The following is a 24,116-nucleotide window of genomic DNA, read 5'->3' as shown; positions in this document are numbered from 1 at the left end:
TAGGTTAGGACATTGGTTTGTCTTGCTGAGTTGGAACAAGAACTATTTTAAGAAGATCACTTTGTGGACCAGCAGTCTTGCTGACAAGGTTGCCAGATCAGCATATTTTGGACCGAAAACCTCCATTCCTCACTTCAGGGAATGATATTTGTGTGTGGCTGGAGTCTCTGCCTACTTGGGATGGTTGTGGGTCCCACCCTGGCATGGCTGGGCTGCTCAGTCCAGGTTTTGGAGAAGTTTTGTCTTGGAGTGATAGAGAGAAGATGGTTGGAGCATCTTCCCTATGGGAAGGACATAAGAATGGGGTCCTCTCACCCAGACTTGAATGAGCTGATGGAAATACATTTCTGTTCCTACATATCTTTCTTCTTCTCATCATGAGCTCATATTTTCTTCCATCGTTTTGTTTGCAAGTCCCCCTATGCTGTTGCCTCCCACTCATCTTGCCCCAAATGGGTTCCTTCTCCATTGCTGCTCTTCATGTATCAGAGTCACCACTTGGCTCCACAAGTTCAACAAGCCTGGAGCATCTTTGGGAGAAGGGGAATAAACATAGAAATGTCATTAAAAATGCTTATTCTTATTGAATTTATTTGCTGATTAAAGATAAAACTGTGTAATTGCCATAAACTGTATAATCTTGCTAGAACCTCATTTAGATCACTCTTTAACATAACAACTCTTAATAATAGTTATACATTACAGTAATGCTGATATTTATTAAGTTATAATAAGCGCTTTGCACATCTATCGGCTTTTTCTGCTACTGATTCTTTGTTTTATGGTCATAAAAATGGGCACGGCGTGGGCTTCGTAGGAAACATTTGAAAGGTGATTTTCAAACCCCCAAGAGTTACAGACTTTGTGCTTTGACAAAGCAGGGGGAGGAGGGAACAGAAAAAAAAAAGAAAAAAAAAAAAAGATTTGAGGTTGATCTCTATTAATTATCATTAAGGAATGTATCTGTGGTCTGGGAATCCTTGGTGGTAGATGCTGTGCCAACACAGATCCAAGGGTTGACCACTCCCTGAAGAGCTCTCAAGAACATGTGTTTGCTCAGTTTAGGAAGATAACCGCTTTGATGCTCGGTTTTGTTTTTTTTCTTGGAAAACCTCTTGTTTGTACATGTTTTGAAGGCAAGGTGAGATGGGAAACCTTCTCCAGGGATGAAGACACCACACGCGACAGCCAAGAAGAGCAGGAGACCATCCAGCCCATGCTGCCTTCCCATCAGAGAGGGTTAATTTTGGAAAATTACAAAAGGTTTAGCATTAGTATGGGGAGTAAACCTTCGGTCTGGATCTAGGTGGCTGCTTCCCTTCCCAAGATGCCTCCTACTAAGGATGATGAGCCACCATTTGTGCTCTAAAACCTGCTCCTCTTGAAGGACCAGGCTGCTTGAACCAGGAACCAGCTTGCAGGACCCAGCAAACAGGCCTCTGTAAACCTGTGATGGTTTTGGTTGGTCAAGCACATGTGTCTCACACTTGGTAGAATTAGGGAGAGCCCAGAAATCAATGGGTAACAGCTCAAAAAGCTTTGCCTTGAAAAAGGATGGTGACCAAAACAACCCTCATCTGAGCTTTGGGACATCTCTGGACAGGCTGGTGGAATTGGAGAAGGCAGTTGCATGATGAGTGGGAGAGACTCATCTAAAATGGATGAGACTACTCAGAAAGAAGTATGGAAAGTCAACTGAGAGCAGAGGAGGCTTTTTTAAGCGATGAGTGCTTGAACATCATCTCATGGAATCCTAAAACCATTCAGGTTGGAGAAGTCTTCCAACCACTTGTCCAAAGCAGTGTCAACATCAAGTTTGGACATCACCTTGCTGGCGTAGCCATCAGGCACGTGTGGTCCTAACCATGAACCCCAATATTGGAAAGGAGTGTGGTCAGAAAGGGGAATTCAAAGGACAAATTCAGAAAACCCAGAGCTGGTCGCTACCAGGAAATGCCCCAAAGCCAAGATGTTACTTGTTGAGCCTCTTTCTTGATGCCCTGAGTTGGGTGATGGTGACATATTGGCAGTGGCCTCAGCACAGATGGGTTGTCCAGTCTCTGTGTCATTACATGATTCACACCGACTAAGCATATAAAGATTACAGACCATGACTGGTTCATTTTTTATCTTATTATGAGGGTTGGATGTCAACCAACTTGTTGACCATGCTTGGACGTCTGCTCTAGAGATCCTTGTGTCCGATGATGATCCTATCTCAGGTGGATGTGGGAACTCATCACCCTTAAAAATAGAGTTTTGGTTTCCTTTAGAAAGAGGTGAAGGTACCACAAGGCGATTTGGTTCTAAAGTTTCCTACTAGAGATCCATAAATATCTCAAATAGATGGTTTGTGGTCGTTTGATGGACCTGGTGACTTCTGACAAACCCATTCTTTTCCAGTCCACCGTCTATCCTGTTGCTTAATCCTCAAATGCTCCTTGGGCTTAGGGTGAGCACCCCAAAAAGTGCCCTGGCCTTGATTTCCTCTTCAAAAAAAAAAAAAAAGCAAAAGAGGCAAAAAAGACTTTACATTTGTGTTGTTTGGCCCCAAGGGATGGAGGATGCTTGAGATCCTTCATCCACCTGTATCAGTTGTCCCCTTCCTCACATGGTCCAGGACTTATTGCAACCACCTATTCTCCCAGTTCTTTCTTTAGCACTTTTTGTTTAATAATTAGTGCTTTGCATTTGCTAATTGGCACTAATTAACAAAAAAGGGAGAAGCATGCCCTCCTCCAGGGCTCCATGCTCTCTGGGGCTCCTCTTTTTTATTTCTTCTCTATGTTTTTTTTCTCCTCTTTAATACGCCACATGATTTTTTGTTCAGGAGCTAATGTGTGATATTGATCTAAATAATGAGCCTTTTTGACAGTCTGGGCACATTTGGGAATAAATCCTTGAGCAGATGAAATCCTGAGGCCAGAACTGCTCGTTCTTGGCAGTTTCCAGACGAAGACACAATTGTTCAGAAATGACAGATGAGAAATAGTTCAGGAGCTGGAAATTACATGAGCTGGGAACAGATTTTTTTTTTTTTTTTTTTCTCCTTCCCTTCGGAATTTGCTTGGTAATTTTATACTTGTCTCAAAACAGACTGTAAATACAATTTTCCTGGTGGAGGATGAAATCTTGGTGTCCTGCAATGTGATGGGAGGTCTTGTGTCTTCTCCCACCCAAGCACAGGGAAGAAGGAATATGAGTTTTACAACAAAACACTGAATCCAAAGCTTAATTCATGTGCAAACATGCCCAGGTACAGGAGCTGATGGTTTATTTTCTTTAAGGTGTGATTGATGTTCAACCATGGAGAAATAAGGAGGAGGATAACATCATAAAGCCTGTAAATCTTCTTTAGAACTGTTCTCCTGCAGACAGAGAAGTTTTGAAAATAGATTTTCTGTTTCTCCCCCACGCGCAGACCTCGCTGGACAGCTGCATCGTTGCTGCATCATCATTTATCGCTGCCATCCTAGACAAGATTTTCAATTCTCATCCTCTTCCTCACACCCTTGTCCATCATCCCAAGCTTATCACTCTTTATCCAGCACAAGTTAATGCCTTGGGCTCTTTAAATGCAGCTTTTTAAATGTTCTTTTTCCTCTTATGCATGTGTCTGAAGGTTTTCAGTAGTTTGGGTTTTAAGAAGGAAGATAAGCAAAATGTCCAGTGTTGTCCTTAGATGTTGGAATATTACTGAAATGTGACTTTTGTTTGTACACACATGGACCACTGAGGTTTATGATAAATGTTATTAGATGTACAGCAAAAGCATCCCACCTATGATAACAGTAGCTTTGGCTACTGTTTTCTCAACCTTTTTATAAATACTGGGAAATAATTTCTTGACTTTTTTTTTTTTTTAATTTTACTTTCTCAGGCCCCCTCTGTTCTCAGTGTCTCTCCTGAAGGGATGGAGAACTTGTCGGTGGTGTCGGCCTCCTCGGAGACGGGGAGCAGCCGTTCTCAGGAAATTGAGGAGCTGGAGCGTTTCATCGACAGCTACGTCCTGGAGTACCAGGTCCAGGGACTGCTGATGGATAAAACCGAGGGGGACAGAGAGAGCGAGAAGACACAGTCCCACATCTTGCAGGTGGGCTAAGGGAACAGCGCGGGGTGGGAAAAGGGCTGGGCTGGGGATGCGCATCCAGCTGAAGCAGCTTTTTTAGTGTTGGGGTGTAAAGCCGGGACATAAAAGAACAAATTTGGGGCAGCTTGTTTGTTCAACCAAGCATGAGGTTGGTAGAGGTTAGTAGAGGTCTCCTGCCAACTGTTTTTTGTTTTTTCATGGTCTCAATGTGTGTGCCCTGAAGCTTTTTGAGTTCTCCAAGGTACCCATTTATGGAAGCACAAGTTGTATGAGGGAACTGGGGCTGTTTAGCCTTGAGAAAAGGAGGCTGAGGGGAGACATTGCTCTCTATAACTACCTGAAAGGAGGTTGTAGCATGGAGGGTGTTGGTCTCTTCTCCCAAGTAGCAAGTGATAGGACAAGAGAAAATGGCCTCAAGTTGTACCAGGGAAGGTTCAGATTGGATATTAGGAAAATTTTCTTCCTGGAAAGAGTTGTCAGGCATTGGAACAGGCTGCCCAGGGAAGTGGTGGAGTCACCATCCCTGGAGGGGTTTAAAAGGCGTTTAGATGAGGTTCTCAGGGACATGGTTTAGTGCTAGAGTTAGGTTATGGTTGGACTTGATGATCTTGAGGGTCTCTTTCAAGCAAAATGATTTGATGATTCTATGATCCTATACATGAAGGACATTTCATCTGTAAATAAAGTGTACCTCTCTCCATCCCAAACAGCATGCTGCTTCTCCAGAGTGGAAAAATTCTGGAGGGATTGGGAAGAGCTGCAGTGGGGAGGTGCTCGGTAGTGAGATGTGTTCCCATCCATATGCACAGGGGTGTCCATGAAACAACCAAGACCAGAAGGTCAATAAAAACCCCAAATTCTCCCCAAAAGTGTGGTTTTTGTGGGCATTTTAATACATATGATAAACTGTTTGCCATTAAGGTTGTTCATGGCCTCAAGTTGTGCCAGGGGAAGTTGAGGTTGGATCTTGGGAACAATTTCTTCCCAGAAAGAGCTGTCAGACATTGGAACAGGCTGCCCAGGGCAGTGGTGGAGTCACCATCTCTGGAGGGGTTGAACAGATGCGGAGATGAGGTTCTCAGGGACATGGGTTAGTGCCAGGGGTGGGTTAATGGTTGGACTTGATGATCTTAAGGTCTTTTCCAACCAAAATGATTCTATGATTTTATTTGTGCTGTATTTCAGAGGATGTGAACACCCAGCAAACAGAGGAATGGTTTTAGGGAGGATATGGTTTGGTGTTATCATGAGGAATGATGTGGTCCTAGTTAGGTTTGTTCCTAAAAATGGACATTTTAGGTCCAACACAAGGAGAAATGAAACCTCCTGAACTGTCATTGTTGTTCAGAGGGAAATGGTTTGTATTCTGGTGCCGTGGTGTGCTGAAGATGTGAACTGTTAAAGGGATAAGGAGCCCGTGGTTCAGGGAACAGGGAGCTCTGCTCCATGCCCTTGGGCTTGTAAGGCTGCTGTGATCTTCCATTTGTGACAGAAGTGCTTTCCTACCCTGCAGGGCTCCTGGTAGGATAAAATATTTAGGTTAGAGCCTTGTTATGAGGATGAAATAAGAATAATAAGTGTATTAATTGCTTACAAATGAGGCCCTGCCTCCATAAGGCTTTGTTTTTGCCTTTAAATTAGGAGTAGTAGTTGGGGTAGGAGGCCAAGGTGCTCTCCTACTAGTTCCAGAAGTCTCCTGCCCCGTGCACCCTAGCATGCAAAAACCTATGTCCCCAAGTCCAGCAGAGAGAAGTTGTCTGTGAACCTCATGAAGCTCAACAAAGCCAAGTCCAAGGTCCTGGAGTGCATTAGGAAAAGTGTGACCAGCAGGTCAAGGGAAGTTGTTCCTCCCCCTCTACTCTGCCCTGGTGAGACCGCATCTGGAGTTGTGTGTCCAGTTCCGGGCTCCCCAGTTTAAGAAGGACAAGGAATTACTGGAGAGAGTCCAGCGGAGGGACACAAAGATGCTGAGGGGTCTGGAGCATCTTTCTTATGAGGAGAGACAGAGAGCTGGGTCTGTTCAGCTTGGAGAAGAGAAGCTGAGAGGGGATCTTACCAATGCTGATAAATATCTCCAGGGTGGGTGTCAAGAGGATGGACCAGACTCTTTTCAGTGGTGCCCAACGACAGGATGAGGGGCAATGGACACAGACTGAAGCACAGGAGGTTCCATCTGAACATGAGGAGAAACTTCTTTCCTGTGAGGTGCCAGAGCCCTGAAACAGGCTGCCCAGAGAGGTTGTGGAGTCTCCTTCTCTGGAGACATTCAAACTCACCTGGACGCAACCCTGTGTGATCTGCTCTGGTGACCCTGCGTTAGCAGGCGGGTTGGACTAGATGATCTCCAGAGGTCTCTTCCAACCCCAACCAGTCTGTGATTCTGTGATTCCTGTACCTGGGTTGGGGCAACCCCCGGTATCATTACAAACTGGGGGATGGATGAGTTCAGAGCAGCCTTGGAAAAAAGGGCTTGGGGACACTGGTGGGTGACAAACTGGACAAACATGGACCTGTTAGTCCAGAGGAGGTCATAGAAATGATCCGAGGCTGGAACAGCTCTGCTGGGAAGACAGGCTGAGAGAGTTGGGGTGTTCAGCCTGGGAGACCTTATTGCAGCCTTTCCGGACTTAAAAGGGGCCTGTAAGAAAGATGGGGAGAGGCTTTTTAGCAGGGCCTGTTGCGAAAGGACAAGGGGTGATGGTTTGAAACTAAAGGAAGGAGATTCAGGCTGGACATGAGGAAGAAATTGTTGCCCCTGAGGGTGGTGAGAGCCTGGCCCAGGTTGCCCAGAGAGGTGGTGGATGCCCCATCCCTGGAGACATCCCAGGCCAGGCTGGACGGGGCTCTGAGCAACCTGAGCTGGGTGAAGATGTCCCTGCAATAGAAATAATATTGAAGTAGAAATAGAAATAAATTAATAGTCAGAGTTTTGCAACCACTTGCAGTCTGTCCACACCTCTGCCCATCTTCAGGACAAAAGCTTCTAATTCTCATGGTAGCTTGTGTACAATTTTTGCCTTAAGATCCTTAATTACAACAACCAAATCCATCTTCCACTTGTGGAAATGGGATTCTAACTTTCCTGGCTGGCCTACCCTGAAAAAAAGGAGCTGCTGGGTTTTTTTATGTCAGTTCTGGGGATGCTGCATCTAAAGATGGTTAGGTTGTATTTTAAAAGAAAAAGGAATAATAATGAAAGATCTGAACGTCGAAACCTCTTAGAGGCATCTAAGCAGCTAAATGTGGTTGTACCCCAGACCATAGGTGTTTAAGTTTAATTAGGATTTCTATGTGAAACTCCAACAAAATGCAATATTTTAGATTTTTAGGGCTGTATGTGGGACAAGAAGTGAGGATGGGCTTTTAGATAGGTCACCCACTTTTATCGAGCCATGTCTTAAAGGATATGTTAAGAAGAATTTATCTGTCGTCTCCCGAAGATATTAATTGTCCCACCTCGTTCCTCAAATTTATAGAAGAAATAATCAGGAATTTTTATTTCTGGTTTTCTCTTCCTGATCACTTCCTATCAAAGCCATAAACATGCACGTATCCTGCAGCTCACTGGAGTAACCCTGGTGGAAACGAGCCCAATTGAAGGTGGAATGTTCCATTTCAATAAGAAGTGAAGGAAAAAGGATGAGTTTATGGTGAAGGCACTAGGCTGAGACCAAGAACATTGGTTTTAACTGTGAGGTTCTGCCACCAACATAATCTTTAACTTTGGCCAAGTTATTTTGTTTCCTCGTGGCTGTAATAATGTTTTGTTGTTTTTTTTTTTTGTTGGTTTTTTTTTTTTTTTTTTACCTGAATCCATCACCAGGTTAGAGAATCCCAAAGTGCAGATGTTCCCATGGTGGGGGTGTCTCCAGCCTTGCTCCCACCAGAAAAAAAAAAAAAAAAGAGAGAAAATGCAATTTTCTTTGGCTGTGGATGTAAGAACAGGTGATATTTACCTTGGGAGACCTTTCCAAGTATGTGGTCTACACTCAAAATTGTTAAAGGAGACATGCAAAGGTCTAATATAAGGTTCTCAAGCATGACAGAACCATGAGCTTCTCCAGGTAGGTCAGCAGAGGTGGCAGAAGAATGACAGGCAGCTCGTTAAAGAGCTAATTTATAGTGAGGCTGAGGTTTCCCATCTGTTTGAGCTACATAGAGATGGTGAACAGTTCTAGTAATGACTCTTCACAGTATCACAGTATGTTTGGGATTGGAAGGGATCTCAAAAGATCATCTAGTCCAATCTCTCTGCTGGAGCAGGAACGCCTAGGTGAGGTTGCACAGGAACATGTCCAGGCGGGTTTTGAATGTCTCCAGAGAAGGAGACTCCACAACCTCCCTGGGCAGCCTGTTCCAGTGCTCTGTCACCCTCACTGAGAAGAAGTTCTTTCTCAAATTTAAGTGGAACCTCTTGTGTTCCAGCTTGATCCCATTACCCCTTGTCCTATCATTGTTTGCCACCGAGAAGAGCCTGGCTCCGTCCTCGTGGCACTCACCCTTTATATATTTATAAACATTAATAAGGTCACCCCTCAGTCTCCTCTTCTCCAAACTAAAGAGACCCAGCTCCCTCAGCCTTCCTTCATAAGGGAGGTGCTCCACTCCCTTAATCATCTTTGTTGCCCTACGCTGGACCCTCTCCAGCAGTTCCCTGTCCTTCTGGAACTGAGGGGCCCAGAACTAGACACAATATTCCAGATGGGGTCTCACCAGGGCGGAGTAGAGGGGAAGGAGGACCTCTCTCGATCTACTAACCACCCCCCTTCTAATACACCCCAGGATGCCATTGGCCTTCCTGGCCACAAGGGCACAGTGCTGGCTCATGGTCATCCTGTTGCCCACCAGGACCCCCAGGTCCCTTTCCTCTACACTGCTCTCTAATATGTAATTTCCCAACCTATACTGGAACCTGGGGTTTTTCCTGCCCAGATGCAGGACTCTACACTTTCCCTTGTTAAATTTCATCAGGTTATTCTCCACCCAACTCTCCAGCCTGTCCAGCTCCTGCGGGATGGCAGCACAGCCTTCTGGCGTGTCAGCCACTCCTCCCAGCTTAGTGTCATCAGCAAACTTGCTGATAGTACGCTCTGTTCCCTCGTCTAAATCGTTAATAGATATATTGAATAATATTGGCCCCAGTACTGACCCCTGAGGCACTCCACTAGATACTGGCCTCCAACTAGACTCTGCACCATTGACTACCACTCTCTGGCTTCTCTCCTTAAGCCAGTTTGCAACCCACCTCACTACTCTATTGTCTAGACCACACCTCTTCAACTTAGCTGTGAAGATGCTGTGGGAGACCGTGTCAAAGGCTTTACTGAAGTCGAGGTAGACCACATCCACCGCTCTGCCATTATCCATCCACCCTGTTACATTCTCATAAAAGGCTATGAGGTTGGTCAAGCATGACCTACCCTTGGTAAAGCCATGCTGACTGCCCCTAATAACCCTCTCATCCTTGATATGCCTTGAGATGGCACCAAGGATAAGCTGTTCCATTACTTTCCCAGGGACAGAGGTGAGGCTGACCGGTCTATAATTACCCGGGTCCTCCTTCTTGCCCTTTTTGAAGACTGGAGTGACATTTGCTTTCTTCCAATCCTCGGGCACCTCTCCTGTTTCCCAAGACTTGGCAAAGATGATGGAGAGCGGTCTAGCAATGACTTCAGCCAGCTCCCTCAGCACCCGCGGATGCATCCCATCTGGACCCATGGATTTATGGATGTCCAGACTATTTAATTGCTCCCTAACCCAGTCCTCATCAACTAAAGCAAACTCCTCCATTGACCTGCTTCATCTGGGGTCTCAGGGGTACAGGGCTCCCCAGGACAGCCTCCGGCAGAGTAGACAGAGACAAAGAAGGCATTCAGTAATTCTGCCTTCTCTGTATCTTCTGCCACCAGGGCACCCACCCCATTCCTCAGTGGGCCTACATTGCCTCTGGTATTAGTTTTATCTGCTATGTATTTGAAAAAGTTCTTTTTGCTGTTCTTGACCCCTCTTGCCAACTGTAATTCTAAGGAGGCCTTGGCTATCCTAGCTGCCTTCCTACATCCTCTAACAGCAGCCTTATATTCCTCCCAAGTTGCCAGCCCCTGCTTCCATGACCTGTAAACTCTCCTCTTCTGCTTGAGCATACCCAACAGATCCCTATTCAACCACGCAGGCCTCCTGGCTCTCTTCCTTGACTTCCTACGTGTGGGGATGCTCTGATCCTGAGCGTGGAAGAAGCAATCTCTGAATGCAATCCAGCTCTCTTGGGCCCCTTTTCCTTCAAGCAGTCTTGCCCATGGGATTTCCCCCAGCAATTGCTTGAAAAGGCCAAAGTTAGCCCTGCTAAAGTCCAGGGTTGCAATTCTACTTGCTATTCTGTTCCTGCCACACAAGATGCTTAACTCCACCATCTCGTGGTCACTGCAACCCAGGCAGCCCTCAACCTTTACTGCTTCGACCAGACCCTCCTTGTTAGTGAGGATGAGATCCAGCAGTGCACTTTTCCTAGTTGGCTCCTCCACCATCTGCATGAGGAAGTTATCGTCAATGCACTGGAAGAATCTCCTGGACTGTGGCTGGCTGGCTGAATGGTCCTTCCAGCAAACATCAGGGAAGTTAAAATCACCCACAACAACCAGGGCCTGTGACTGTGAGGCCACTCTCAGCTGCCCATAGAAGGCCTCATCAACTTCCTCAGCCTGATCTGGTGGCCTGTAATAGATTCCCTCAACAGTGTCACCCCTGCCAGCCTGCCCCTTGATCCTGACCCATAAACTCTCAACTTGCTCCTCATCCGCTCCTGGGCAGAATTTAGTACATTGTAGTTGGTCTCTCACATAGAGAGCAACTCCACCACCACGCCTGGCTGGCCTGTCTTTCCTGAAAAGGGCATAGCCATCCATGACCACATTCCAGTCATGTGAACTGTCCCACCATGTTTCTGTAATTGCCACCAGATCATAATCTCCCGACCGAACATAGGATTCTAACTCCTCCTGCTTATTCCCCATGCTGCGTGCATTGGTGTAGAGGCATTTCAGGGAGCGAGCAGAGCACACCCATTTCTCCCTAGGGGCATAGGAGGCCACCCGGTCCTCATCAGTTTTAGAATGCTGCCCCACTGGGACAAGCCCAGCTACAACCCCATCCCCCTTCGAGCCTAGTTTAAAGCTTTCCAAATGAGCCCAGCTAATTCCTGCCTCAGCATCCTTTTGCCCCTGCGAGATAAACACTGTCCAGACTGGAGTCTTATGAAACCAACCATTATCACAAAATCCAAAGCCCTGCCTGTAGCACCACTCTTGGAGCCAACCATTTAGAGACTGAATTTTCCTATTCCATCCCACATAGTCACTTGAAGATGGAAGGAGTGAACAGATTACTTGAGCCCCTGAGTCTTTCACCATCCTTCCCAAGACCTTGAAATCATTCTTCATTCCCCTCAGACTACGGGAAGCAGCTTCCTCCCCATCTGTCTGGAAGACCAGCAGTGGGTAGTAGTCTGTCAGGTGCACCAGTTTGGGGAGCTCTCTAGCGATATCCTTGATCCTTCCTCTTGATCCTTCCTCTTCCTCTTCTTTTGTGGCCTCATCCTGCCAGGAAGTTCTCAGGTAGTTGCTGTTTCTATGAAACTGACTTTTCATTCTCTCAAAACATCTGTCTTGGTGGTGGAATCCTAGCAGTGAGTGTCCATGGAGCAACTGAACACTTCCAGGGTGAAAAACCTCAGTAATGGGGCTGGTCACCAAGGTTCAGGCTCAGCTTTGTTGTGGGGGTGACAAAATGACTTTAGGATTAAGCAGCATCTTTCACATTTGCCTAGTGAAAATTGCTTTTTCTAATTTTTCTTTTTTTCCCCCAGTATGATGCAGCCCTTCATTTCTTTGACGGGGGAAAAAACCCAACAAATGACTCCAAATTTAATTATTTTCTGGAAGCACCTTGCTGTCAAACATTGGGGGAAGCTGACCGAAACAGCTTGTGATCCCCCAAGTCTGGGAAGTCCCCTGATGTCCTTCACCGTGGGGTGACAGTGGGGTGACAGCAGGGCCGCCATCAGGCTGCACGTCACAGCTGTGGCAATGACCAAACCCGCAGCTTTGAGCTCTGTTTTCTTTAAAATAAAAGCACAGTTTTGTGGCAGCTCAGGACTCATACCTATTCCTGAAGTGAACAGAGGTGGGAAAAGCAGAAAATTCCCAGCTTTTCATGGAAAAGAGTAATTGATTCGAGCCGCCCTGGTATCTGCCACACACCTGAGATACCCAATGCCCTTGGAGTCTGTAAGGAAACAGCGGAGATGTTTTTTTATTGCAAAGCATCATTTCAGGTGCCTTCCTGAAATTATTCCTGCATCTTCCCTCTGCTCACCATCAGCAGGTGGAACGTTTTTGAGCCAAAGCCTTTGAGATCGTCTCTAAAAAGGGGTGACCTGCACGTGTACGCTGATGCTGGTGCCCAGATAGTGTTTTCTGTGTGCTTCAGGCTGACGCAGCAGTTTTCCCCAGCTCGGTTGTTATTTTAAGAAATCTCTTTTTTTTTATCCCTTTTGCAGTGGACGGCAGATTGTGGTGAGCAGCTTGATGGCAGCTGTTCCCCATCTCGAGGGAAGGGCTCATCATCTCATGAACACAATCAGGTAAGGGTTATTTTTTGCTCTTTCTCACCCAAAACTTTGCATTTGTGCTTGTGTGGCTTCAGTTTTCCCTTTCCTTCTCCCACCGAAACCATGGGAGATGGACAACATCCCGATGCGCAGGTGGATGCTTTGACCAGGAGTTTGTTGCTCTGCGATAACAGGGAAATAAATATGGTGCGTCCTGTTTATTCCTGAAGAGCTTCTTATTGCCACCTGTGTGAGGGACATCTTTGGAGCATCAAAGCTGACTTGGAAGTATGATGTAAGGATGGGATGAGGGATCTAGGATGAGAGGAAATGGCTTCAACTTGCGCCGGGGGAGGTTGAGGTTGGATCTTGGGAACAATTTCTTCCTGGAAAGGCCTGTCGGGCATTGGAACAGGCTGCCCAGGGCAGTGGTGGAGTCACCATCCCTGGAGGGGTTGAACAGATGTGGAGATGAGGTTCTCAGGGACATGGGTTAGTGCCAGGGGTGGGTTAACGGTTGGACTTGATGATCTTGAGGGTCTTTTCCAACCAAAATGATTCTATGTTCTTGTGTAGCTGTGCTTCTTGGTTATGTGCTGCCACACAAGGATGGTGTTGGAGGGAAAAGGATCAAATGGCTGAGAGGTTGAACTGAGAGAAGAAGCCAAATTGCATGTGCTGAGAGCCCATGTTGGGTTTGCAATGTCAGAAACCAGACGTGAGTCGGTTTTGGTGGTTGTACGGAGTATGAACATCAGTGAAGAGTAGTTGGAATCTCTGGAGGTGACTGTCCCTCCTCTGTGCGAGCACTGACATGGGAGAAGGTTGGCAACGGTGAAGGCATGAGTTGGACCAGTCACGTAGTTGAGGAGCTGCTGTGCCACCATGAGACCATCAACCCTCTAACAGCAACGTTCACCCAAGGAGATATGAGACCGAGCCGACTGGAGGAAAGGGTGTGAAGTGGCATTTGCAGTTGCTATGACTGATGGACGTCCCACCTGGAGAAGGAGCTTCAGGCTGATGGTTTTGGTGCTCTTGCCCTGCTTGATGTCCTCCAGGCTTCAGTCCCACATGTGGGATCCATGAGAAGAAGCCTGGGAGCCCCTTGTAGGGTGGTACAAGAGTCTGTGCCAGTCTTAGGGGTGTGTATTGCAGCTCCTGCATCCCGTTTTGGGCATGACTTTGTGCTGGGAGCTGCTGGGCTGTGAGATGGGGACTCATGTGTCCCCTCCCACTGTGTGCCTGTCCATGCAGGCCCAGGGCAGTGACCATCCCCCTGTTCTGGGTACTGTTGAGGCCAAACCTCAAATCCTGGGGTCAGTTTTGGGCCCCTCATGCCAAGAAAGCCCTTGAGGTGCTGGAGCAAGTTTAGAGAAGGGAACGGAGCTGGGGAAGGGACTGGAGCACGAGTGTGATGGGAGCAGCTGAGGGACCTGGGGGATTCAGCCTGGAGAACAGGATCTGAGGGGAGACCTTCTCGCTCTCTGCAACTGCCTGAAAGGATGTTGGAGCCAGGAGAGGTCAGGCTCTGCTCCCAAAGAACAAGCGCCAAGACCAGAGGAAATGGCCTCAAGTTGCGCCAGGGGAGGTTGAGGTTGGATCTTGGGAACAATTTCTTCCCAGAAAGGGCTGTTGGGCATTGGAACAGGCTGCCCAGGGCAGTGGTGGAGTCACCATCCCTGGAGGGGTTTAAAACACACATAGATGAGGTTTTTAGGGATATGGTTAGTACCAGTGTTAGGTTAATGGTTGGACTTGATAAGCTTGAAGGTCTTTTCCAACCAAAATGATCTGTGATTCTATGCAAAGATGCTGGGAGCATCTGTACAAACACCTGCACACACTGAAGACAAGATTTCATTGTGTAGCAAGGTACACGCTGTACAGAAACACTGCTTTAGATGAGTTTCTGAAGGTGCCAGATGGGTTTGGGGATTTAATTTCTCCTCATTTTGATCTGCTCATATTCGGTGGCAAAATCCCAACTGGGCTCCTTCCCACCGTCCCAGACGGCTGCTTGAAATTCAGCTGGGTGGCTGGTCGTTTCCGTTGAGCCTCCTTGTGCAGGACCTTCCCTGGAGAAGAAGGTCCCTGGTTCTTCAGCCAAGGGCTCAGCGGACAGGCCTGTCTCTGGTGGGTACCACAGGAAGATGCAGGAGTCACCCACAAGTGATGCTTTCTTGGCTCCAGTCAACGCAACCCTGACAGCTTCCACCTACCCTGTACTGTGCTCTCTTTTATTTCAACTTCTGGGTTTTTTTTTTTTTTCTCTTTTTCTCTCTTTCTCTCTCTTTTTGTCTTTTTGTCTTTTTGTCTTTTTCTCCTTTTCCTTTTTCCTCTTCTTTTTCTTCTTTTTCTTCTTTTTCTTCTCCTTCTTCTCCTTTTTAATATTTTTATTTTTATTTTTATTTTTACTTTTATTTTTTTATTTTTATTTTCTGTTTTTAAAATTTTATTTTTACTTTTTAATTTTTTAAATTTTATTTTTACTCTTTTTTTAACTTTTATTTTTATTTATTTTTATTTTTACATTTTATCCTGCACATCAAACCCATTCGATCTCCTCCGGCATGGCGCTTGTTTTCTACACACAAACAACATTCGCCGATGCCCAATCTCTTTTCTCTGCATTTTTGCTCTTTCCCAGCCCCCAGCAGAGCTCAGAATTCTCTCTCTCTCCACGTTGGGCTTCCTTTAAAAGCAAGTAACAAATTTTCCTTGGCACCAAAGCACAGTTGCAAGCTACTGTTCTTCTGTCTGGGCAAAAATTTCTGTTTCCGTCACTGATATATGAGTGAAACGCCGCTGGTGAGAATTAGCTTCAGTTTATTACCATTTCTGGGTATTGATTTTTCACTAGTAGCTTTAAAATTTTTTTTTAAATCACTAATATGGTGTTTATCTTGAACATAAATTATAAATCATTCTTCAAACCTGCTAAGGAAAAAAATGGTTAATTATTTCCCAAGGGTTGTTTAAGGGATTTTGTTTTGTGATGTTTTTTATGGATTTTGAGGGGTTTGGTTGGAAAATCGAATTCCTCTTTTTCCCATTTTATTTCCAGCTGAGATTTCCGCATTGCCGGTTGTGCGATATACACCGGTCTTCTTAGTTGAAAAATACTCAGATGTGAGATTTCTGCTGGCGTCAGCCGCTGTGAAAATGTGAGTTACGTATTGATAACCCTGATATGCCTCACACAATTCTAATCTGGTGATCAGAAAAATGGAAATCCAGGTTAGTCCTGCAAATATATTCAGCGTCTGGTTCCTTTTCTGTGAAAGCAGAGTAGTCCAGGGTCACATTTTCAAAAATAATTGGCTTCCTAAAGGTTATAAAGGAGCCTGAGTGAAGCTGAAAATCCCTCTCTGCATCCCTAAGAACCCGATGCCTCTGAGATTCTTGTCTTTAGGATCCAGTGAGGTTAAGGCAAGTAAAAGAAATATTTTTATTTTTTGTGTATATTTATATAGACATTTATATGTAATATGTGTGTATATAAGCATCCATGGGATGTTGTATAAGCGTGAGGCTGAGAACAATTCCTGGATAATGTGCAATTTAAGGGTAATAATAAGGTGTCTTGATGCAACTTGCAGTCCAAGATAGTCCTAAATTGCTGTTTTTCCAATTTTGTTGGGTTTTTCTGGGAAAGATGACCCCATACTTGCCCTGTTCTTACACTTCTTGGTGAGATATCCGCTATTAGCAGCTGTGGGAGATAAATGAGGTCAATGCCTGTAGGTTGACACTCGTGCATCCCATACAAAGCAGCGACTTAAAAATGGAGAAAATTCCCCCTTTTACTCTGCTCTTTCCAGTTCTTCGAGCAGGTGGATGTGAGAAGCCACTTTGGTCATGAAAGGTCTCATAACATGTATTTTGTGAACTCCTGGTGTGCTGAGAAAATCCCTGTTTCATAATTATATTTGGCTCATTTATAATTCTCTGTTTCCTACTGTGAACACTTGAGTTTGCTCAGTGCTCCACTAAACCCCATGGCATTTCAGTGACACCCCTCAGAAGATCTTTTAGCACCATGTGAAGCTCTGGGGTGGAGAACACTCCATTGATGTACACAAGATACTCTCATATCGCCTCTATAAGTGAGATGAACTGCGAACTGGCTGAAGGGAAGAAGCCAGAGAGTCATGGTCAATGGGGCAGAGTCTAGTCGGAGGCCTGTATCTAGTGGAGTGCCTCAGGGGTCAGTACTAGGGCCTATATTATTCAATATATTCATCAATTATTTGGAGGAGGGAATTGAGTGTACTATCAGCAAGTTTGCTGATGACACCAAGCTGGGAGGAGTGGCTGACAGCCAGAAGGCTGTGCTGCCATCCAGAGACCTGGACAGGCTGGAGAGTTGGGCAGGAAAAAACTTAATGAAATATAACAAGGGAAAGTGTAGAGTCTTGTATCTGGGTAGGAACAACCCCAGGTTCCAGTATAAGTTGGGGAATGACCTATCAGAGAGCAGTGTAGGGGGAAGGGACCTGGGGGTCCTGGTGGACAGCAGGATGACCATGAGCCAGCACTGTGCCCTTGTGGCCAGGAAGGCCAATGGCATCCTGGGGTGTATTAGAAGGTGGGTGGTTAGTAGGTCGAGAGAGGTCCTCCTTCCCCTCTACTCTGCCCTGGTGAGACCACATCTGGAATATTGTGTCCATTTCTGGGCCCCTCAGTTCAAGAAGGACGGGGAACTGCTGGAGAGAGTCCAGCGCAGGGCAACAAAAATGATTAAGGGAGTGGAGCATCTCCCTTATAAGGAAAGGCTGAGGGGCTGGAGCACAAGTGTGAAGGGAGCAGCTGAGCGACCTGGGAGGTTCAGCCTGGAGAACAGAAGGCTGAGGGGAGACTGGGACACAAAGAAACGGCCTCAAGTTGCACCTGGGGAGGTTGAGGTTGGATCTTGGAAACAATTTCTTCTCAGAAAGGACTGTCGGGCATTGAAACAGGCTGCCCAGGGCAGTGGTGGAGTCACCATCCCTGAAGGGGTTGAACAGATACAGAGACGAGGCTCTCAGGGACATGGGTTATTGGCAGGGTTGGGTTAGTGGTTGGATTTTATGATCTTGAGGGTCTTTTCTAACCAAAATAATTCTATGACTCTAAATGGGACTGCAACTTATTTTACTGCTGATTTGCATGTGTATCCATGTCCCACCAGGTGTAGAAGGAACATGTTGCATGAGTGCTGGACCTCGGAGGCTTCTCCGGTTGATGATCCTTATTGCCGTCCTACTCAGCAGAGAAGGACCTGGGAGATCTGGTGGACAACAGATTGACCATGAGCCAGCAATGTGCCCTTGTGGCTAAGAGGCCAATGGTGTCCTGGGGTGCATGAGGAAGAGTGTGACCAGCAGGTCGAAGGAGGTTGTTCCTTCCACTCTACTCTGCCCTGGTGAGGCCACATCTGGAGTTCTGTGTCCAGTTCTGGGCTCCCCAGTTTAAGAAGGACAAGAATTACTGGAGGGAGTCCAGTGGCGGGCTACGAAGATAAGGGATGTGCTTGCCAGCTTAAATCCACTGCCATCAGCAAGCAGTGTGTAATACCTCAAATCCTTTGCTAACCAGGTCAACACTGGAGAGTGGGTGGGTGATGTTTGTGAAGAGGGTGGCAGGATCTTCCCACTGAAGATGTAAGTAATTTCCCCATGTCTGGCTTTAGTTGCTCATCCTTGGGTCCAATCTGAAGCATGGTGATTTCCATAGAATCATAGAATCATTTTGGTTGCAAAAGACCTTTAAGATCATCAAGTCCAACTGTCAATCCAACACTGCCAAGTCCACCTCTAGACCATGTCCCTAAGAACCTCATCTACGTGCCTATTAAACACCTCCAGGGGTGGTGACTCCACCACTTTTCTTGCTCAGCAAAACGTGAAGGATGATCCCAGGGGCAGTTCGATTTTTTTCCATCTCAACAATCTGCTTGTGCCATAGCCCAGGGCCAGTCTGTACACTGAATTTAGTTGAGGTTGGCCACCACAATGAAGACCTGTTGGGACAAGCGGGTGACGATAGATGCTGCAGTTGCCTTTGTCTCATTTCCAAAAGAAAAAGTGAAAAACAGAGACTTACTTTGAGGCCTTGCCAATGAATACAGGTTGGTGTAGCCCTGCCTGATGGAGGACGAAATTAAATCTTTTCAAGTGGGGTGACTTGCTGACAATCAAAGAGCAGCTCTGAGAAAACCAGTCACTTAATGGTTTTCTGCCTGTGATTGCTGGGTGTCACCCCCTCCTGTTCAATTATGGTTGGAGAGGACTGAGAAAGAAATCAAGTCCTTTAGATAATACATAGGTTTAACTTTCTCTGGGGCTTCTGTTTGGGATACATCTCATGAAGAACCACCACCCCTTTTGAAGCAGACACCAGCTTTGATGTCTGAAGATCTGGGAGTGAGATGCTTCACTGCTTTGCTGCCTGATTTAGAACTGTTGTTGCTCACAGAGGATGGAGGAAGATATCTTCTGGGCCTGGTGTCACTAGTGACTCACGTGGGAGAACATCACATCACCCTCAGTTTCAATTTGTGTAGAGTAGACAAGGAGATGCCAGTCTCCCATGCTCTAGTTTGTGAAACTCGCAGTAGCCAAATTACCTTTGAGGTCTCCATCCTTTTTTCTTCCAGATTTAGTTGAATAGGTCAACAAGTGCTGAAGCTCTTGGCAGAAAAGGGATGATATGAACCATTTCAGGGTAGTGGTGGAGTCACCATCCCTGGAGGTGTTTAAAAGATGTATAGATGAGGCTCTCAGGGACATGGTTTAGTGCTAGATTTAGGTTATGGTTGGACTCTATGATCTTAAGGGTCTCTTCCAACTAAAATTATTCTATGATTTCCTCCAAGGCTCAGGCAGAGGATCACTGCTGGATTTCTATGGAACATCTGAAGTTCTCAGTGCCGTTCTGGGTGCTCTTGGTGCCCCTTTTCATCCTCATCCATGCGCATAAATGAGATATCTAACACATCCGTGGCTAACACATCTTTTCTGAGGTTGTCCAAAGAGAACACAACCACACAGACTGGGCCTTTTTTGTGTGGAGTCCAGAAGATCTTGTAAGCTTAATCTTCTGTACTTCTAAACCCATTAGGTCCTTTGGTGCTGTATTGTTGTCACATCCCGCCCAGAGCTATGAATGGGAGGGGGAAAAGGTGACTCAGGTTCGTAGGTCCCCCTTGGTTGGAAAACAGTACACATAGTACTTAAGGTCTGAAAAAAAAAAAGCAACACCTTTTATTTTGCAGTGTGGCTCAATTTATAGATGATTTGGCAGCAGAAAGATTTACCTTACTTAGGTCTAATTAGTGAATAGCTTAACAGAGAAGGGATTTACATAAAGGAATCTGCGGCGCAGGTAGAGTTGTGAACCTTATATTATTATACCACTCACAGAAGGAGAGACAAAGAAATAGGGATATAGGGAGAAAAAAAAAAAAAAGAGAAAGAGAGAAGGAAAGAGCAAAGAGAAAGGAAGAAAGAGAAGGTGAGGGATCCAGCCACTCTTACGGCTCCACAGTGTGGATGATGGAACTTGTCTGATGATGTGTGGCCTCCGGTGTCCTGCAGTGAGGGTGCTGGGGTTTGTAGTTCTGAAGCGCAGCATCCTCCACTATCTGGTCCAGTTCCCATGGCGAGGCTGGTGAGCAGAGGGGTCCTCAGGGTGGTGGGTTCCCTGCCAGTGCTGGTTTAGGTGAGCTTTTTATAGCCCTCTGGGTCACTTGCTTGCATAAGTTTTCTTTTGTCTTTTGCAGAGGTGTTATTGCAAAAAGTCTGGGGGGCTGGTGATTGCGAAAAATTGGCAAGTTTCGGGCCATTTTGAGGAGTTTAGTCTTTTCCTTTTGTGCCATGCTGGGTGTATCAGAAGGTGGAGCTATGTGCCCCCCTGCACGTTCCCCACCTCCTACAGCCAGCCAACTGGCCTGTGTCTGTGGCCCCTTAGCATGTTGTTGGTATGTAAATTGCAATTCACCTTATCACCTTATCCTGAGTGACCCATCTCCTGCTACAATGTTTGAGGCATGATTCCTTTTAGACTTTGACAATCCTGGGGCTGGAGAAACCAGTTTTTGGCACAATGTTTGAGACAATTCTTTCTAGTCTCTGACAATTGTTACACAGGTATGGGTAAGACCTTACTTCTCCTGGTGGGACAAGAGCTCCAATCATAGAATCATAGAATAGTTGGTTTAGAAGGGATCTTCAAAGCTCATCTAGTCCAGCCCCCTGGATAAGCAGGAACATCTTCACCCAGATCAGGTTGCTCAGAGCCCCGTTTGGTGTCTCTTCTGCTGTTCCTTTACCAAAGCAGTGGGGAGATACCGTCCCAGATTGGAGAGGGTTGGGGAAGGTGGACATGGACCTGGGGAGGGAAGGAGCAGAGCCAAAGTTATTTGTTTTTTCTGCATAATGTTTTTATAAGGGTAAGTTTTCTGTTTTTCTTATAGCTTTATGCAATACATTGAGAAGAAAAGCTGGAATTATGCCCCTACTAAAATGTTTAGATTTTTTTTTTTTGTAAAAGGTACTTTAAAATCATTAAAATAATTGATTTTATAGAAATAGTTCCATAGAAAATATTGAGTGGTTGTTCTAGAATAGATTGAGTACAGCAGGAAGATTTGGCATCAAATGCTCGGAGTCCAGTGTCAAAATTCTGCATAACTAGAAGATTTAGCTGCAGCATGAAGTGGGCATATGAAAACCACCTCTGCTGCAGAAAAACCTCAAAAAGGACTTTTTACACGGTAGCTGTCTTCTCTTCTGACCAGGATTAAGACTCAAATGTTGGGAGTCATTTGAAGTACACTCCAGGGAAATTCTTGTAGATGCTGTGGTGGGACAGTTGTTAATGTTAGGGGATATCTCAGAGGCTTTTGTGTCCTGAGAAATCCTCTAGATTTCTGTTGACTTTCCTTTTCCTCTGCCTATGAACACTGTACATTGAATATTGAGATTTTTTTTCCATACAATCGAATGTGAATCCCATCAAGAATCCACTGATGTCTTCATACCGCTTAAAACTTGCAGTATTGCCACAGTTGGTCTACACCTCTACCAACTTCATCCATACTTATCATCACTGAGAGCAACCACATAGGTGGTCACGTTTCCATGTATTGCCTGCACGTCAGGGAAAGTGATTTCCTTTTTCCGCAAATCATCTTTTTCGAACTCGCACTGAAGCAACAGAATGTATTTGCTCCTGAGCTGGCAAAGGGAGCAAGATTTATTAGTTCATGCTGCAAAGAGCTGGTAGCTGCGAAGGTGAAAATTGCAGTGTAAGTGAAACGGATGGTTATTGCTAATTAAAATGCAAATGTGTGATTTGACAGTGTTAAAATGCACAAGCCTCGCTCTTCCCAAGAGGGTGAAGAGCTTGGCCAGGAGGATTGGCATGGATGAGAGGAGCTGCTAGGAATCAGTCTTTGGAGGGGGTGACATTTCCATCCAAGCCACAAAGGTCCCATCTCCTGCTGGTGAGTGTAAACCATGAATGGATGGTGGATGAACCCAAATAAGAGCTGGGAATAAGAGTTCAAGGGTATTTTTTGGGGTGTTGGGAGAGACTAAGAGAATCTTGGTCTTTTGAGGACCCAATGGAGTAGGGCCAGATGACAGGGTTTTTATGATGATGCTGGTGGAGGGTTTTTGTTGCTTGGTTGTTTTTTTTAAGGAATGATCATTACCTGTATACTCTTGCCCACTCCTCCAGCATCACCCGTGAGGTTGGTGTGAGCTTCGGTGCCACAGGAAGTCTGCAGAGAGGGGTCATTTTAGCACAAAAAGGGCTTTATTAGATGACACAAAGGCACCACAACCATCTGGCTGTGCCGATGAGTTTGAACATGCGTGTATTTAGGTCATACTTGGTTGGACCGTTTCATCTTCAACAGAAGTTTCAACAGTTTTTAGTTCAACAGTGTTCATTTTAAAATAATTTATTTTTAAATATAAATATTAACAGGGAGTGATAAAGATAAGGAACATGAACAGGGAATGACACAAACTGATTTAATGAAAGTGATAGCCCTGATTTTTATCTAACTGGTTCATGCCGTACCTGTTGGCTTGTCTCGTTGAGTTTGGATGTTGATACATGGTGGTACCAATCTCCTCGTTTCTCACAAGGGTTTTGTTGTGGACAGCCATGTTTCTGGAATTTGTGTGGCCTCAGCTTGTGTGCAGGTGACCACGACCAAAAGTTGGGTCAACCAAATATAACCAAATAGTGATATTTATTTTCAATGTCTTTTTAAAAGGGAATGGTGCAGACACTGACTTGGTCCCATGGTATCATTGGCACAGAAATTTTCCATGCATAGAAGAACAATGTGAGCACAAGTGCAGGCACATCGCAAGAGGAGCCAGAGGCCATGAATGCATTTGCAAAGAGCAAGTTTTATTTTAGTTATCTCTCTACTGGGGGATCTCCAAAGTAGCACCTAAGCTCCCATGCAGAGGTAACACAAGCGGGGATGCAGGTGCTGGTAAGTTCAGCCCTGCTGGAAGATCACTGGGCCTGCTGAGCTCGCCTGTATTTCAAGGCTTCAGGCAGGCACAGCCTCCCGCTCTTTCCCACAACAAAGCAGGAATCTCAGACATAGTGATAAGTTGTCTAGAGTTTCTCATAGGCCTATGTTATCTAACACAGAGGTTCTATTCATCAAGCATACAAGGTCAGTAAAACAATTAGTATGATATATGTGCTTTTTCTACACACAGCTGCAAGTCACTTGAGCGTATTTACATTTAACCAACCTCCTTGCCAATCTTCCGCTATATTCCCATACAAACGAGATGTTCAGTGTGTAGGACAGAGCAAATTGGTGATTATTATAATCTTTTAAACAACTGGGTGGTGAAGGTTCATTTCTCCCAACCACCTTTTCAGTTGATGCGCATCTTTTCCCATGTCAAAGATTATTTGTGCTTCTCAGGATGCCTGCAAGACTTGCTCTTCCCAAGGCTTCCTGAAGCAACCACCTCCAACAAGTGACATCAATCAAGTTTTTTTTTCTTCCACACCAATTTAACAACTCCCTTAACTTTGTGCCACTTCGTATTTCTCTTTGGAAGATTCAAGTCACAGTCTGGCAAGGAGGGAAGAAGGTGCTTTCTGCCGTTGGTGTGTGGGAATAACCTCAACCTCTCAAATTTCATCGATATATAATTTGAAAACCAGCTGACCTCCTCTTTTGAAGTCAGTACTCATTTTAGGCTGTAGGAACTATGGAATGCTGAGTTTACTTGAGACTTGATAGGTTTGAGGATGGAGAATGTCAAGCTGGAGCAACACAGAAACCAGTACTGATGCATTTTGCTTCCAGTTCCTCATGTTGGGTGAATACTTCCACATTTCACATGTAGAATCATAAAGTCATAGAACAGGTTGGGTTGAAGGGATCTT

The 24,116-nt window shown here is 45.5% G+C and overlaps 1 protein-coding gene across 2 annotated transcripts in view; it reads left to right on the top strand.

Moving 5' to 3' along the window:
• Positions 1-3,644: 3,644 nt before the first annotated feature.
• The window catches only part of LOC308051452 (CBP80/20-dependent translation initiation factor-like), a gene marked incomplete at its 3' end in the record, with an annotated part of 136,249 nt that continues 115,777 nt past the window's right edge, over positions 3,645-24,116 (top strand). For both annotated transcript variants that reach the window (XM_080361889.1, XM_080361888.1), the window contains exons 1-2: positions 3,645-4,093; positions 12,645-12,728. In XM_080361889.1, the coding sequence (XP_080218015.1) occupies positions 3,914-4,093; positions 12,645-12,728 (264 nt within the window). In that variant the 5' untranslated portion in view covers positions 3,645-3,913. The remainder of the gene's footprint in view (positions 4,094-12,644; positions 12,729-24,116) is intronic.

This window comes from Nesoenas mayeri (genome assembly GCF_963082525.1).
Source record: "Nesoenas mayeri genome assembly, chromosome: W".
In the NCBI taxonomy this organism is placed as follows: Eukaryota; Metazoa; Chordata; class Aves; order Columbiformes; family Columbidae; genus Nesoenas; species Nesoenas mayeri.
Note: the sequence above shows the minus strand (reverse complement) of the source record. Positions and strands in the feature narration are given on the sequence as shown.